The 16852-nt window shown below is 44.7% G+C and overlaps 1 protein-coding gene across 1 annotated transcript; it reads right to left on the minus strand.

Moving 5' to 3' along the window:
* Positions 1 to 3392: 3392 nt before the first annotated feature.
* On the minus strand, positions 3393 to 16852 carry LOC139315285 (glutathione S-transferase 2-like). Its single transcript, XM_070941435.1, has 9 exons — positions 16774 to 16852; positions 15508 to 15586; positions 13219 to 13263; positions 11589 to 11653; positions 11095 to 11176; positions 10898 to 10998; positions 10335 to 10430; positions 10130 to 10240; positions 3393 to 3602 (listed from the first exon to the last, which is right to left on the minus strand). Exons 1-9 carry the CDS (start codon positions 16807 to 16809, stop codon positions 3507 to 3509), a joined length of 711 nt encoding a protein of 236 aa, XP_070797536.1. The 5' UTR covers positions 16810 to 16852; the 3' UTR covers positions 3393 to 3506.

Genomic DNA, 16852 nt, shown 5'->3' on the forward strand with positions numbered 1-16852 from the left:
CGCTCCCTTTCGCAACCCCGGAGATCCCCAGATCTCTGCTTTTATACTCAAGCGGAGGAACGGCCCAATGAGGAGGATGTGGCAAAGCGCTGGTGGGAAAGCCTTCCCCGAGGTGCGGACAATCAGGTGGCGGGTTATCTGTCCCGCCCCTTACTCGCCAAACCCGATTTCTCTTCCGAACCGTCAACCAGCTTCAAAGAAGCCCCTCTCTTCACGTCACCTACGCCGGACCCACTTCGTTCGAGCCTAAGAGACGCCTCTCGACGCCTTACCGGTTCGTTTCCGAAATTTTTAGCTCTGGGCTTCTCCTGATAATCGATTATCCCTATAAAGAAAAATAACTTGAGGTGTAATCGAAAGAAAGAGTCGGGAGTACTGGGGGGGGGGGTCGGTGGGGGGGAAGCCTATGTGAATGAAGTCTCTAGGGGTTTTTTTAACCATCCCCCATCACCACTACAAGAGAGTACTAGTAGTGGCTTAATTTGCACAAGGAAAACACTTTCAAGAAGATAACCGTCTTTATGAAAGAACCTGAAATTATGCAGGCAAACATCCTCTCCAAGAAAAATCTTTGTTATTAACCAGCAATATCATTGCACACTGTAAGAATCTGAACTTGAGTCTTGGGGTGGGGGGGAGGAAATGTTTTGTTAAGAGTGACAGCCCTCCTGCGCGAGCTGCATTGGCTTCCGGTGGTCTTTCGGGTGCGCTTCAAGGTGTTGGTCACCACCTTTAAAACGCTCCATGGTTTAGGGCCTGGGTACTTACGGGACCGCCTTCTGCCACCGATAGCCTCCCACTGGCCTGTATGCTCCCACAGAGAGGGACTCCTCAGGGTGCCGTTGGCCAGAAAATGTCGGCTGGCGACCCCCAGGGGGGGGGCCTTCTCTGTGGCAGCACCTGCCCTCTGGAACAACCTGCCCCCGTAGATACGCAAGATACCAGATCTCCGTGCTTTTCGCCGTGCCCTTAAAACTTTTTTATTTCATCAAGCTGGGCTGGCGTAACCCCCCCTTAGATATTTTTAGATATTTTTAATTGTAAATTGATTTTAGTTGGGGTGTTTTAAATTTATTGGGCCAAAATTTGTTTAATTCTTTTAAAAATTTTAAATTTTGTATGTGATGTTTTTATTCTTGGCTGTTTACTGCCCTGAGTCCAGTAGGAGAAGGGCAGTATAAAAATTTAATAAAATAAAATAAATAAATAAATAAATATACATATGATAGGCACATGTATGTGTATGTGTATAACATACACACGCATACACACCTCTGTATGTGTGTGTGTATGTATATGTATATGCAATGAAATAAATAAGTAAAATTAATAATAGAAAAATATTTAAATGGAACAATAAAATGTGTCAGATCAGATGTCATGGATTCTCTGTTGGTCACACATATCTGTTCTCCAGAAATTGAGTATAACTTGAACTTCCTGGCATTAAATCCAAATATTCAGGTTTCTGTTTCTTTCCTGTTTAAAAAAAATGAAATTTACATACTGACTGGTTTCCAGAAAGTTGTTATGAAATTTTAACCTTCCTATTTCTAGGCCTCTTCATTTCCTTCCTGCTCTCTTCCCTCTGCTTAATAACTTGAGACAACTATCACCTGGATGACTCAGAATCTCCACAGACATCTACTTTTCTCTCACCTTCCTACCCCCAGAAATAGAGGGTTGATCAATTGGGCAATTTGCCCATTCACCCCAAAATTTCCCCCAACCTAATCTTCAGATCATCTGTTACAGTCTGATACCATTTTGATAGGAAGGGAAGGGAGACAGAAGAGAGAAGGAAAACACAACCCCAAATCTGGACTGGAGCACAACTTTGCAAGGCTATTTGGAAATCTCTGAACTGCTTCTCCATCATGACCATCCTGGCCATCTCATTATCTGTGGCAAATCAATCTTCTGCAAAAATAAGTATCTGTTTTTGGGCAATCATTTAAAGGAAATCATTTTCATCTTAAGGCAACACTGAACTCAAAAACATTCATACGTTTTGTCTGCCTGGGGAACCTTCAGCGCATGCCAAAGGGGCTTCAGGATGAATATGCTGCAGCAGCTACTTTGCATGCCGCAGCTGCTATTTGCTCAGCTCTGGCACATGCTGGGCAGCCTTCAGAATGGGAATCTCCCGTTAGCGCCCCCTGCTGTAGCTGCTCACTTTCAGAGGCCTTCCAGGGCGGATGGCTTCTTCAGTTGCTGCAGGAGAAACTGATATGCCCAATCTTGAAGCTCTTTGGATAGCAGGGTAGAAGAGGGCTGGCAATTGGAGGCCATGCATCAATAGGCAGTGGAGCCCCTCTTCCCTCTTGTTCTGACGCTTCAACCCATCTAGCAAATCCAATTCTTTTCTTCTTATCTCTCAGTAGAACAAAGACAGGGTGGGATTGATGCTACTTTGTCAATATGCCCTTTCTCTTGTCCGACCTGCCTAGTTTTTTTGTTTCTTTTCTGCACAGAGAGAAGAGGATCTTTTTCCTTTGTTGCAAGAACTAGGGCAGCTGGCAGGGTGGGGTGGGGTGGGGTGGGGTGGGGACAGTGGTAGGATTCAGCCAGTTCGCACCACTTCGGGAGAACCGGTTGTTAAATTTCTGAGCAGTTTGGCGAACTGGTTGTTGGAAGAAATCATTAGGGCAGAGAACCGGTTGTTAAATTAGTTGAATCCCACCACTGGGTGGGGAGTGAGGCTTGTTCTTTTTCTCAGTGCTTCTGAGTTAATAAGTGAAGACAGATGGCTTTTATTAAACTGTAGAGGCTGGGAAATCAAAACTAGTAGTATGAAAGATTAGTCTAGAGAAAAGAAGGACTCCGGGGACTTGATAGCAGTATTCCAGTATTTGAGGGGCTGCCACAAAGAGGAGAGACTCAGCTTGTTTTCCAAAGCACCAGAGGGCAGGACAAGAGACAATGGATGGAAACTGACCAAGGAGAGAAGCAACCTAGAATTAAGGCAAAACTTCCTAGCAGTGAGAACAATTAACCAGTGAAATGGCTTGCCTCCAGAAGTTGTGAGCGCTCCAACACTGGAGGTTTTTAAGACTGGACAGTCACTTGTCTGAAATGGTATAGGGTCCCCTACTTGAGCAGGGGGTTGGACTAGATGACCTCCAAGGTCCCTTCCACCTCTATTCTGATTGAAAGTGCTCCTCATGAGCTTGATCTGCCTTTTCCCTATTACAGGAAGCCGAGTCTCAGGAAAAAGACATGGAGTAACCTAGTTGGTTACCTAAGCACCATTTATTAAGGAACTTTTCTATTCATGTTATAAAAAGCAACCACTTTTTGCTGCAACATTGGAGCCCAAATTTAAAGTGGGGAAACAGACCAAGGAGAGATTAAGAAACAGATTTTTTTTTTAATTTCTTATATTCTTTATTAGGTGAACACGTGCCTTAGAATCATAATCGAGTTTGGAAATATGGAGAACTAATGAAGATCCCTCCTTCATATGGCAGTTCCAGTTGTTACCCTCCTGAAACTTGTGGTCTCTTCTAGATTTTGTTGCCACCCCACATGGCAAAACTCAAATAGATGGGACTTCTGATGCAGCGACTTGATTCCAGGTAGGGAGCAATCATCTCTAAGGCCTACCGAGAAAGCCAAAAGAAGGATATTTGTCATTGCCTAGTGTTGTCATTACACAGCACAATAGCCTAAGCCAGAACAAAACCACACGTTTCTGTTTAGTATCTGAAAAGCTATATTTATCTTGCTTTCAATTGGCAACGTGTTTGCAATATGGGAGATATAACTTTAGAAAACACAAATTGATCAGGTCCTTTGCCACTATTTCATCCATTATGGAAGGTCTCTTCTATCTTGGCAACTTTTGTGACTTGTGGACTTCAACTCCCAGAATTCCTCAGCCAGCCATGGTATGTCAAATCTTTTTGAGAACTGAAACGTCTTCAAGGAAAAACCAGAAAGTCCAGTTGCCTCTTGAAAAAGCACCTTTGGGACAATCTCTAAAAGTAAAAGCAGGTGGTGGTTGTGGCCAGGAGGGTCTTTGCGCAACTGTGGGTTGTGCGCCAGTTATGCCCTTTCCCGGACCAACAATCCCTACCTACAGTCACTCATGAGCTAGTCACTTCCAGTCTTGACTATTGCAACACACTCTACATGGGGCTGCCCTTGAAGAGCATCCAGTTGCTGCAAAATGCAGTGGCCTGCATGGTTTTGTGCAGACCTCGGTGTACACATGTATTGCCTCTCCTGCGGGAGCTGCATTGGCTGCCGATTTGCTTCCGGGTGCAATTCAACGTGCTGGTTGTCACCTTTAAAGCCCTTCATGTCTTGGGACCAGGTTATCTGAGGGACTGTCTCTTGCCGGTCACATCTACTTGACCCACACCTGGTGGGACCCAGAAGGACCTTCTCCATGGTGGCTCCCTCTCATTCCCACAGAGATTAGAATAGCCCCCACTCTAATACTCTTCCAGAGGGCGCTGAAGACCTGGTTCTACCAGCGGGTCTGGGGAACCAAAGCAGGATGGAGCCCATTAAATGGCTCGTGTGATCTGCTGTCGCAGGGGTGGGGGTGATTTTATTATATTAATTTATTTCTTTTTATTAGTTTTATTGTTTTAAATGAGGTTTTATATTCTGTAAGACACCTTGAGTCGCCATGGGCAAATAGGCGGCAATATAAATTCAATCAATCAATCAATCAATAAATGTTGAATCAAGTTTGACTGTCACACAATCATGCCCTTTTCTTAGCAACAGCAAAGAAATGTTTTTTGATGCCGCCTTTGGAATGTTTTCACTTCCGTTTAACCTACAACCTTGAGATTGCCTGAAGCTGGCTGGAGATCCCTCATCCATAGTCCCATTTCAGCTTAGCTCCTGAGTCCAGGTGAGAGTGACCAGATGCTGTTGCCTGCTGAGACCTTAAGAACCTCAGTGAAGTTATCAACTCCTGGGAAAGGTCTTGGAAACTGTTGGTTCTGTCATTGCTGCAGGAGTTGACCATTTGCAGAAGAAATTAAAGCTGGCAAAGTTTTCAGTACTTTTTAATGCAACTTACAAAAATGTCATCAGAACCGAACGAAAATGAAGCAGAAAAACAGAGTTCTATTTACATGCACATTTCAGTACAAAGAGAGGACATGCTCAGCACATTTATTCATTTGCCTCGTATCTTCTGAATAATTTTAAGACCTATTTATTTATTTTATTTGTCAAGAATGTATTAGGTAATATATATAAGCATGGATTGGATACATATGTTATCCCTCCCTTTTGAACATCTTCTCTCCCTCGGGTTTAATATCATCATGCCTCTATGGTCTGGCTCCTTTTTCATCTTGAGCCCCAAGCTGGAGGGTGTCTGGGCAATTGTCATGCGGGAGCTGAGGGAGTTGCTGCCTTTCACCAACGGAGGAATAGACCATTTAACTTTCCTAAGCCCTTTCCATCTGGGCTAGCCACCGTGAGAGGGTGGCTTGGATTCTTACCTCCAATCTTGATGAAATGACACGGGACTCCTCCCACTGCAGTGAGAGGGCAGCGGAGTCCAGCCACCAGCTTTGAGATCCATCTTGCTCCAACACCTTAGACTATTTATCAAACTCCTGACCAGACTTTTTACCTCTCATCTATGTATGGCTTATACCACGACAGACCTGCTTGCGCTGCGAGATGCCCCCCTCTCGCGGCGATGGCCTTCCACGTTATCAAAGGCCTACCTTAAGGACGGGCTTTGGAGCCCTGAGAGGTGGCATGTTTCAAAGTGGGGATTAAGGGGTTTTTTAACTAGGGTTTTTAATAATTTTTTAAGGGGAACCGGGAAGACGACCAAAGGGGATTGGGGGGGGTAATCCACCAAGGTCAGAGCCGAGCCCGGCACGGGGTAACGGTTTAGAGGACATTGGACGAGGGAATGGGGAGGGGGCGGAGGGAAATACCATCTGCACGGTGGTTGGGAGGGGCAGATATGGCGGGAGCAGGGGGCCACATCATGTGTTGGGGACGCGCACTTGCTGTCTGAGAGCAATTGCGCGCCCCGGCCCCCAAGGCTCCCCTCGGATACTAGGTAGCTTAGATACTCAGGACCTGGGCCTGCGGTTGATGCTGTGCAACGCTAGGTCTGTGGTAAATAAGGCCCTCCTCATTCACGATCTTATCCAGGAGGGGGGAGCGGACCTGGCAGGTATTACGGAGACCTGGTTGGGACCAGAGGGAGGTGTCCCTCTGGTCGAGATGTGCCCACCAGGTTTCAAAGCATACCATCAACCGAGAGCCCAGGGGAGGGGAGGGGGGGGTGGCGGTTATTATTAAAGAAGGTCTTGGTTCGAGGGAGACCACTGTGCCTCAGATTGCCGGATGTGAGTCCCTCTTCGTGAGATGGGGTCATGGGGTTCAGATGGGCTTGCTGCTTGCGTACCTGGCTCCCTGCCACGTGGCAGCAGCCCTGCCTGAGCTATTCGACGTGATAGCTGCGGTGGCAGTTGATACACCCAGGCTTATGGTCATGGATGATTTCAACTTGCCATCCGTTGGTGAAACGTCTGGGATGGCTCGGGAGTTCATGGCTTCCATGACGGCCATGGAGCTGACCCAGTTAGTTCATGGCCCCACTCACGGGGGGGGGGGGGGACACACTCTAGACTTGATTTTTGTCTCTGGCCAGTGGTTGAGTGATCTTGTTATAGGGGATATAGATATGGAACCCTTGTCATGGTCAGATCACTCACTCCTTCGTCTGGACCTTCGTACCGCTACACCCCACCGCAGGGAGGCGGACCCAATTAGATGGGTCCGCCCCAGGTGCCTGATGGATCCTGATAGGTTCCAGACGGAGCCTGGGCCAATTCCTGATGATCTGGCACACGACTCGGCCGAGGACCTAGTAGCTGCCTGGGACCGGGCGGCTGGTGGGGCCTTGGATCGAGTCGTGCCTTTGTGGCCTCTGACCTGGTGTCGATCCCTCACGGCTCCTTGGTTCACCGAGGAGCTGAGGGAGATGAAACGCCGGAAAAGACGCCTAGAGAGCGGTGGGAGGGCCAGTCGCGCTGAATCTGACTGAACACTGGTAAGGTCGCATATTAAGACCTACCTAGTGGCGATAAAGACGGCAAAGTTTAATTACTTTTCCGCCTCTATTGCGTCATCAGGGAATCATCCGGCTGCCCTGTTCAGGGTAACCTGCTCCCTGCTCCACCTGGGAGCGCGGGAGGATCCCTTGGAAGGCAGGGCGGAGGATTTCGGACAATACCTGCATGACAAAATCACTCAGATCCGGGGGGACTTGGACTCTGACTGGGTAGATCAGGGCAGGGTGACGAGGAATAGTCTTGAGAATGTTATCTGGGAGGAGTTTGATGCTGTGACTCCCGATGATGTGGACAGGATTTTGGGGAGACTTAGTGCGGCCACATGTTTACTGGACCCGTGTCCCTCCTGGTTGGTACTGGCCTCCCGGGAGGTTACACGAGGCTGGCTCCAGGGTGTTATCAACGCTTCGTTGAGTGAGGGTTACTTCCCCGCGGCCTTGAAAGAGGCGGTGGTGAGGCCTCTCCTCAAGAAGCCGTCCCTGGATCCGGCAATATTGGCCAACTACCGTCCTGTCTCCAACCTTCGCTTTCTGGCGAAGGTTGTTGAGAGTGTGGTCGTGCGACAGTTCCCGCAATTCCTGGAGGAAACATCCTATCTGGATCCGTTCCAGTCTGGTTTCAGGCCTGGGCACAGCACGGAAACGGCATTGGTCGCGTTGGCTGATGATCTCTGGAGGGCTCGGGACAGGGGTTGCTCCTCTGTTCTGGTCCTGTTAGACCTCTCAGCGGCTTTTGATACCATCGACCATGGTATCATGCTGCACCGGTTGGAAGAGTTGGGAATGGGGGGCACCGTGTTACAGTGGTTCTCCTCCTTTCTCTCCGACCGGTCGCAGTTCATGTTGGCAGGGGGGCAGAGGTCGACCTCGAGGCCTCTTATATGTGGAGTGCCTCAGGGGTCGGTCCTCTCGTCCCTCCTGTTCAATATTTATGTGAAGCCGCTGGGCGAGATCATCCGTGGCTTTGGGGTGAGATACCATCAGTACGCTGATGATACTCAGCTGTACATCTCCACCCCAGGCCACCCCAGCGATGCCCTTGAAGTGATGTCCCAGTGCCTGGAGGCTGTACGGATCTGGATGGGGAGGAACAGGCTCAGGCTCAACCCTTCCAAGACTGAGTGGCTGTGGTTCCCGGCATCCCGATATGGTCAGTTGACTCCATCACTGACTATTGGGGGCGAGTCTTTGGCCCCCACAGAGAGGGCTCGCAATCTGGGAGTCCTCCTGGATACGCAGCTGTCCTTGGAGGAACATCTAACGGCTGTAACCAGGGGGACCTTTTATCAGGTTCGCCTGATCCCCCAGTTGCGGCCCTTTCTTGATCGGGATTCCTTGTGCACAGTCACTCATGCCCTCGTAACCTCTCGCCTTGATTACTGCAATGCTCTCTACATGGGGCTCCCCTTGAAGAGCACCCAGAGGCTCCAACTGGTCCAGAACGCAGCAGCGCAGGTAGTGACGGGAGCAGCGTGGCGCTCCCATGTAACACCGCTCCTGCGTGAACTGCACTGGCTCCCGGTGGTCTTCCGGGTGCGCTTCAAGGTGTTGGTTATCACCTTTAAAGCGCTCCATGGCATAGGGCCTAGCTATCTTTGAGACCGCCTACTGCCACCGACGACCTCCCACCGACCCGTGCGCTCCCACAGAGAGGGCCTCCTCGGGGTGCCATCAGCCAAACAATGCAGGCTGGTGACCCCCAGGGGGAGGGCCTTCTCTGTGGGGGCACCCACCCTCTGGAATCAGTTGCCCCCTGAGATAAGGAGAATCCATGACCTCAGTGCCTTCCGCCGTGCCCTTAAAACTTTCTTTTTTCAACAAGCCGGGCTGGCTTAATTTCTTTTTAAGGGTTTTAATTGTTTTGTTTTGTTTATCATTTTAATTAATGGGGCCAAATCTACATATATTTTTTAACTGTGTTTTAATATTTGTATTTGATGTTTTTATTTGGCTGTTCACCGCCCTGAGTCCTCAGGGAGAAGGGCAGTATACAAATTCAAAAATAAAATAAAAAATAAAATAAAATAAATATAATTGTATATATGTATATTGGAAACATTAGGACAGGGATGGTAGGCACGCTGGTGCTCTTATGCACGTCTCTTAGATCCTTCTAAAACTAGAGACTACTGAATCGGTTTTTATTATTTCTCTATACTCTTTTATATTCCGGATATAGTTTTTGCTAAATAATGAAATAGAAATGCCTTCCAATATTCTTGCCCCAATTCTCCAATGCATCGTTGGAGAAGATGCTGAGACTCTAGAAAGAGTGCAGAGAAGAGCAACAAAGATGACTAGGGGATTGGAGGCTAAAACATATGAAGAACAATTGCAGGAGTTGGGTATGTCTAGTTTAATGAAAAGAAGGACTAGGGGTGACATGATAGCAGTGTTCCAATATCTCATAGGTTGCCACGCAAAAGCGGCAGTCAACCTAATCTCCAGAACACCTGAGGGTAGGATAAGAAGCAATGGATGGAAACTAATCAAGGAGAGAAGCAACCTAGAACTAAGGAGAAATTTCCTGACAGAACAATTAATCGGTGGAACAACTTTCCTCCAGAAGCTGTGAATGCTCCAACACGGGAAATTTTTAAGAAGAGATTGGACAACCGTTTGTCTGAAATGATATAGGGTTTCCTGCCTGAATGGGAGGTTGGACTAGAAGACCTCTGTTATTCTCTGTTATTCTATTAAGTAGCAATCTTTGAAACAACTTTGTATAGGATAAATTATCTACCAAGAATTTTTAAGATTATGTTGTGTGTGACATTTCTGTAAGGTCAGAAAGCAATTACAGTTACTGAGTATGGAAATTAGAGAGCTGGGGGATTGTAAATTGCTCCATTTTTCTATAGATCCCAATAAATATTCCCAGTTTCTCCCCTTAAACTGCTGCATGCTGACTTTGCTGCCAAGATCCTGGCTTATGTGCCATTTGAGCACTATTAGATTCACACCTTGGCTTTATTGGGATGAAAATCATATTGACTTTACTACTGCAAACTTTCAGTAATTGTTGGTAGAGATTCATGTATAAAGCAGAATGCATTTCACCTCAAAGCGATGAAGGAACTCCTTCAGATTTGGGAACTGATCCAAGCATTTTGGGTCCAGCATTTGTTGTACATCTAACGCATCATAACCAATGAAATCTACGTAGGTGAGCTAGAAAAATTAACAGTGGGAAAATATTTTTCAATGGAAGAATAAAATGTGCCAAATAGCATAGTTTGATGTAAATTGCCTAGAACATAAATACCTTTCTGTCTGCAAACCACTGCCTGTCCCCCAGAAATTGAGAGAACTGCTTGAGTTTCCCAGGTAGTAATTCCAAATAGTCAGGCTTTAGTTTTTCCTGCAAAAAGAGACGATTATGTACAGGCTGGATTCTAGCCAAATCTTTGTGAAACTTTGAACTTAGCAATTTCCCTTTTTTGTTGTTCTTTTCCCTTGGCTTAATCACTAATGCAGAACTTTTCTCTCTCTGTCCTACCCAGGAATAGAGGATCAAATTAATCTATCCGCTCATCCCAAAACAAGCCCAAACTCATCTTCAGACATCTTTTACAGTCCGATACAGTGGTGGTATTCAGCTGGTTCTACCTGGCTCAGGCGAACCGGTAGCGGCGGTTGTGGGAGGCTCCGGCCATCCACCTGGACATCATCACGTCCCATTTATGACAATCTGTGCATGCACGGAAGGCCCTGTTTATGCGCAGAGGTGGCACGCATGCTCACATTTTTGAACCGGTAGCAAAGGTAAGTGAATACTACCCCTGGTCTGATAGCATTTTGAAGGAAGACAGAAAGCACAACACTCACAAAATCTGGACTGTAACACAATTTTGTAAAGCCCATACGGAAATCCATGAGGTGGTTCTCAAGCATGTCCATCCTGATCGTTTCTTCTTCAGTCTCACCATCTGTGGCAACACAAGGTCCTACAAAACTAAGAATCTGCGAGAATTTGAAGAAAATCATTTTTAAAGCAACACCAAAGAGGAGTCTGAACCACTTACACATCTTGTGCTTGCGTGCAATGTATCGCAGGATGGCGTTGCTTTGGGAAATTTTTCTGTCACCATCAATAAGATAGGGGAGCTAGGGAGAAAGGAAAAGAAGAAGAGTAAAGATGCAAAGATATTATGAATTATTACATTGTCCAAACATGTCACTTGAACAATTCTTAAATTCTAGGAATGAACCAAGAGGAGGATTTTCTGAGAATGGCTTGAATTCATGATTTTATGACCACACATTGCATAGGATATAACACTTTTGCACAGTGTTGTCAGTGGCCAGAATAATAATTTTTGGGTTCTGCCGAGATTAAACTGAAATATCCAATTATTTCTCATATTCTTGATTCATTCTGTTCTCCTGAGACATTCTTTTTGCATATAGCATTCTCAATCCCCCCCCCCAGTCCTTTCATCTTTTTCCATACAGAATTTGAGTATCCCCTCTCAACCCACAGGAATGTACCGCTATCTAGTCCACAACTGCTACATACATTTGGGAAGTCCAAGCCCAGCTTCTTCTTCACACTTGTCCATTCAGTCGTATCCATAGTAGGAACTGTAAGCAGATACAGGTATGGTTAATGCAAGTCCATTTAAACAGATTGGGCAAAATGAAGGTTTTGTGGTTGCAACAACAGCAGAAATATGACACATTGTTTTGACATCTCTACAGCAAAACATAATTACAGCAGATCCCAACAAAGGTCATTCTCATTTCAGGTTGATTTGTCAAGTCCCAATTCCATTGTTACATCTCTCACACTGCTCTGTCTCCTCTCCACAAAAGCCATTCTGTGAGAAAAAGGCCAAAAATCAATTGTTCATTTTTTTGGGGTGTGCACCACTGACCTTTCCATCCAGCACATTGAATTCCTAGACATTCCAGCAGCTCTGGAACTGCAGAGAAGGCCTGTCCTGATTGCAGTTGGTCTTTCCATTCCATGCTGGGAATGGAATGCTTCCCGTTTCTATTGAATCAGAGGCTAAGGCTGAAGCTAGCTAATCTGAAATAGTATTCCTAGCGTTGTCTTGAACACAGAATTGCTCCCTTGCTGACAAACTTGAAGTCCTCGTTTTACAGCAGATGAGACTTAGGTCCTCTCCACCCTGACTAATTAAAGCTGGATAAAGCTTTGTTCTACTGCCTTTTGTAGTTTCATGGCAGACAAATTCAACTATTAGGATATTCCAATATATTACTGTTGATAATTAAGGAAATAGAACCAACAAAATATGAGAAAGAATTGATTAGAATTATGATTATAATGGGTAGAATTATAATAGCCAGATATTGGAAATTAGATGTGAATTTTAGAATTGAAGAATGGTATTGTGAAATGTGGAAATTAGCTTTAAACGATAAAATGACATGTCATATTAAAATTAGAAATGGTGACTATAAAGAAGATATTTTCTGGAAAATTTGGAAACCATTTGTGGACTATGCACTGGGAAAATTGGATGCTTCGGTACCTGTACCCCGAGAACGTGGATTTTGGCGATCATGAGGATATATCCGAAGAACCAAATCTTCCTTTCTTATGTATAGCACAGGGTGAAATATTGTATATGTTGTTTGTAATGTTAGTAATTTAAATTATAAAATGTTTAAAAAAAAAATAAAAAAAATTATAAATAAATAAACAATAGCTGGCTGGTGGAAAAAAAAAAAAGGAAATACGATGAATGACCCATTGCTTTTACATCTGACATACATTGCAGTTTATACATAATTCCCTATTTTATTTGATAGCAGTGTTCCAATATTTAAGGGGTTACCACAAACAAAAGGGAGTTAGTCCATTCTCCAAAGCACCTGAGGTCAGGACAAGAAGCAATGGATGGAAACTAATCAAGGAGAGAAGCAACTTAGAACTAAGGAGAAATTTCCTGACAATTAGAACAATTAATCAGTGGAGCAAGTTGCCTCCAGAAGTTGTGAATGCTCCAACACTGGAGGTTTTTAAGAAGAGATTGGACAACTGTTTGTCTGAAATGGTACAGGGTTTCCTGCCTGAGCAGGAGGTTGGACTAGAAGACCTCCAAGGTCCTTTCCAACTTTGTTATTCTGTATTCTGTAGTGAGAAAAAAAAAACATTTTTGTTCCCAATCTATACTCACCAATGCCAAGCATTCCAACTCTTGATTTCAGTTCATTGTTTTCCACTAGGGTAAGATACATTATGTTTATATTTAAATAACAGTCATCAGCGTTTAGATATGCACATTAAGATACAATTGTATACTTATCAATATATATGTATTTGTATTATATATGCTATTTTGCAAATATTGAATAGACAGCTTAAACAATATAAGTTGTTGAGTTGGCACTAAATGTACTTTTTGCATGCCTCTAAATACTATGATTTCACCCATTGTTTGTCCAGGACACAATTTCTTTCTAAAAATGAAACAACCCCCCTCCCACAACTACTCCAACAATGGTCATTATTATTTATACATTTTCCCAGGAACATGCCTTTACAAATAATACCTAACCAAGTGATTATGGTATCCTAAATTGTCAACTTTGCTTGAAACTAAAAACCTCATTCTGCATTCATTTCACCTTCTTGGGCCAACTTGAGGGGTGGGGGCAGGAAAAGTGATCCATTATGAATGGGTCACGATTTTATCGGTGAACCTACTTCATCCACTGTCAGAGAAAATCAGTGCCTGCAAAATTTCAACTGCCCCATTGACAATCCTGGTTCTGTGTCTAGAATATCTATTCCAAAATGTTGCTAATTATTACCCTGATCCGTGAGTGTACAATTCACGACAAGAAGCTTTTTCTCTGGCTTTGCTGCTATCTCCTTTCAATATGTTCAATCAAGAATATGAATTTCAATTAGCAGAAGGTATCTCTATCAATCTGATCACTGGAGCCAGAATAGCTTGGGTCTGTCTTTGGGATTCAAGCTTCTCTAAACTGGTTTTTTACAGCGTGCAACTCCCAAGAGAGAAATACAGTAAGATAAAGAACCATATAGAAAAACAGCAGCCACAGCTAACTATCTAGATTCTGTCCAGTAGAAATGAAACTCTGACTTGATCCTGGACAACCAACTTTCTCATTTGAAGTCAGGTGGAACATGATTGAAACTGGCAAATACAGGGAAACTGGCAAATAAGCACAATGTTTCCTTATATTCTTTCCTAAGTGCGATGGAGACTGGTGTATTCTAGTCTCCTGCACCTTATTGAAAACCTGAAGACATGAGAATTTGCAGCAGGAAAAAAGGGGCAAGGACAAAAATGCAAGTTACAAGTCAACATACTTGCATCAGATGTTGGGATGCAAATAATAAGGCCAGTAATTGTGATGATGGCACAATCATCATTTTGAGAATAATGTAGATTACTGTACATGCTGCATCATGGAGAAAAATTGGATAGGAGTTGGTGACAGATATGAAAGGAACTCAGGAAACAAAATGTTAATGGGGAAAGGGCAAAGGCAGGACAGATAATGTGGGTGGAGCCATGGAGGCCTGGGTAGGGATCAGAGAAGAGTGAGTAAGCTCTCCTTGAACCTCCAAACATCTGCATTCACACATACATGTAATCCTCATTTAGCAATTGTTCACAGTTATAACAGTGATGAAAACTTAACCTTGCAATCAGTCCTCGCATTTACAACCTTCACAGGTCTTTAAAGCAAAGGAAAGCTGAAGTAAGATCATAAGAACAATCAAAATTTCCCTTAGCAACCAATTTGCTTAATGACTGACTTGCTGGTCCCAATTGTGGACTGTTTTTACAGTAGAAAGAGTCAACTTTGACTTTGCCTCCCAGGGAATGAATGCCAAAGCTTTACACACCTTGATTTTGTCACTGGGCAGTGTCAAAATAAGGGGAAAATACTGTTTTATACTGATAAGCTAATGATGACTTAAGCCACTTTTGACCTGGGGGTAAGGTGGAAACTTAATGGGAACAAGAAAGGCAATTGATTTGTTTATGCGGTGCTTAGGTTCAAGTGAGCATTAAAGCAATCACACCAATTTTAAACAAATATGTAACCAGAGTTTAAGAACAACAAATATTTATAGAGTAGCCATTGGAACAGATTAACAGACATTTTGTTCTTATTCGTGTATCTAAATCAGCAATAGCAAAAAATAGAAATCGTAAATCTTTGGCAAGTTTATTTGTGTTACAGATACCAAATAGCTTTTGTTTCTTCAAGCAATTCTAATACTTGAAAATTGGATGCACTGCTTTGGGTGTTTGCTGAATCGTTTAAAATTTGCTAAGTTAAAATCTGCTAAGACATATCCAATATTTGCTCAACATTTCTAAGCCTGGAAAAAGCCAACATGCCAGTTCAGAAAATACTCTGGTGAGCCCAGCATCCTTCTCCTAGAAAGTTAAGTCAAGCCTTCTTGAAGTTCAAGACCTTACCTTTTCCACCGAGAACATACCGTTTCTCTTTATAGGGGGTCTTGGTATACTCTAAGAGCAGTCTAATGGAATGAGCCAACTGCAGGGAAAAGAATATGGTAAATGAGACTAGGTACTCATAGGTACTCATAATTGCCCCTAAAACAGCCTTATAAAAAATTGAAATAGTTCGATTAGTTTCCAGTATTAAGTGAGGAGCAGCATGTGTTGCTTTGCTCTTGTGCTGCTGATAGGTTTCCAACAGACACCTAAATTGCAGTATCCAATCTGGGTCGGTCACCGGGACCAGAGGTTTTTTCTTCTGAGCTTTCGGACTGATGCTGGAGCCCATCCAACATGAGTCCGAAAGCTCAGAAAACAAAATCTCTGGTCCTGGTCTGGACCCAGATTGGATCCTGCAACATTATCCTGGGACGTTTATATTCGCCTTCATTAGTGAGACACCTAAATTGACTGCTGTGAGCAGGAGAGAGAGACAGGTAGGTTGGTTTGGAAACTGACGGCAGGAGCCTCTAACAGCAGCAATTTTCTCTGGTTTAGCTAAGCCAAATGATTGGCCAAAGGAAACAGGCAGGTTTCCTGGTATTCCTCCCATCAAGGTTTCTCATCCTGCCCTCAAAAGGCAGGATTAGAACTCTTGGTCTCCTGATTCCTAGGCTGATCTTTAAATCACTAGTGGTAGTCCTCAACTTATGACCACAACTGAGCCCAAAATTTCCATTGCTAAGCGAGACAGTTGTGAAATGAATGTTGCCCCATTTTACAACTTTTCTTGCCACAGTGGTTAAGTGAGTCACTGCAGTTGTTAAGTAAGTAACAACCTGCCAGTTGTTTTATATGTTGGTTGCCAAGTGTTCAGTGTTTTGATCACGTGACCTCGGGGATGCTGCAACCCTCGTAAGTCTGGACAACGATCATTAGTCACTTTTTTCCCCAGTGCCCATGAAACTTTGAACGGTCACTACACAAATGGCTGTAAGTCGAGAACTACCTGGAAACCAAAACGGTCCCAATCCTCCTACCACCGGTGGTTGAATGAACCCGAAGGGGGCATGCGCGCTGCAAGAGGCCCGTCGCCGCCGGAGCTCTCCGCTTTGTTTTCAGCGATGGCCGAAGCCGTCGAGAAAACGCTTCTTGCCCGCCTGGCTTCGCCCACCCGCCTGCAGCCTCTTGGCCTCCGAAGGCGGAGAGCGCCGAGTCCTGGGCAGGAGCGAGGCCGGTCGGGTCCTGCTGGCCACCCCGCCTCCCTCCACGCGGATTCTTTACCCCTCGGACATTCCAGTAGCCCAGCGTGGCTTCCATCTTCTTGGCTGGGGCCGTCAGACGTGGCAAGCAGAAACGACCC

Source organism: Pituophis catenifer, unplaced genomic scaffold, assembly GCF_029215685.1.
Source record: "Pituophis catenifer annectens isolate HBS135680 unplaced genomic scaffold, rPitCat1.0.hap2 SCAF_3, whole genome shotgun sequence".
Lineage (NCBI taxonomy): Eukaryota > Metazoa > Chordata > Lepidosauria > Squamata > Colubridae > Pituophis > Pituophis catenifer.

What these genes read in the sequence shown, in the direction of transcription:
- LOC139315285 (XM_070941435.1), bottom strand. Translation starts at nt 16,809, where the DNA reads ATGGAAGCCACGCTGGGCTACTGGAATGTCCGAGGG. An exon ending in GTATGTTCTCGGTGGAAAAG is followed by an intron (nt 13,264 to 15,507) that starts GTAAGGTCTTGA and finishes ATCTTACCCTAG; the next exon opens with TGGAAAACAATGAACTGAAA. An exon ending in TGTGTTACAGTCCAGATTTT is followed by an intron (nt 10,431 to 10,897) that starts GTGAGTGTTGTG and finishes CTCTTTTTGCAG; the next exon opens with GAAAAACTAAAGCCTGACTA.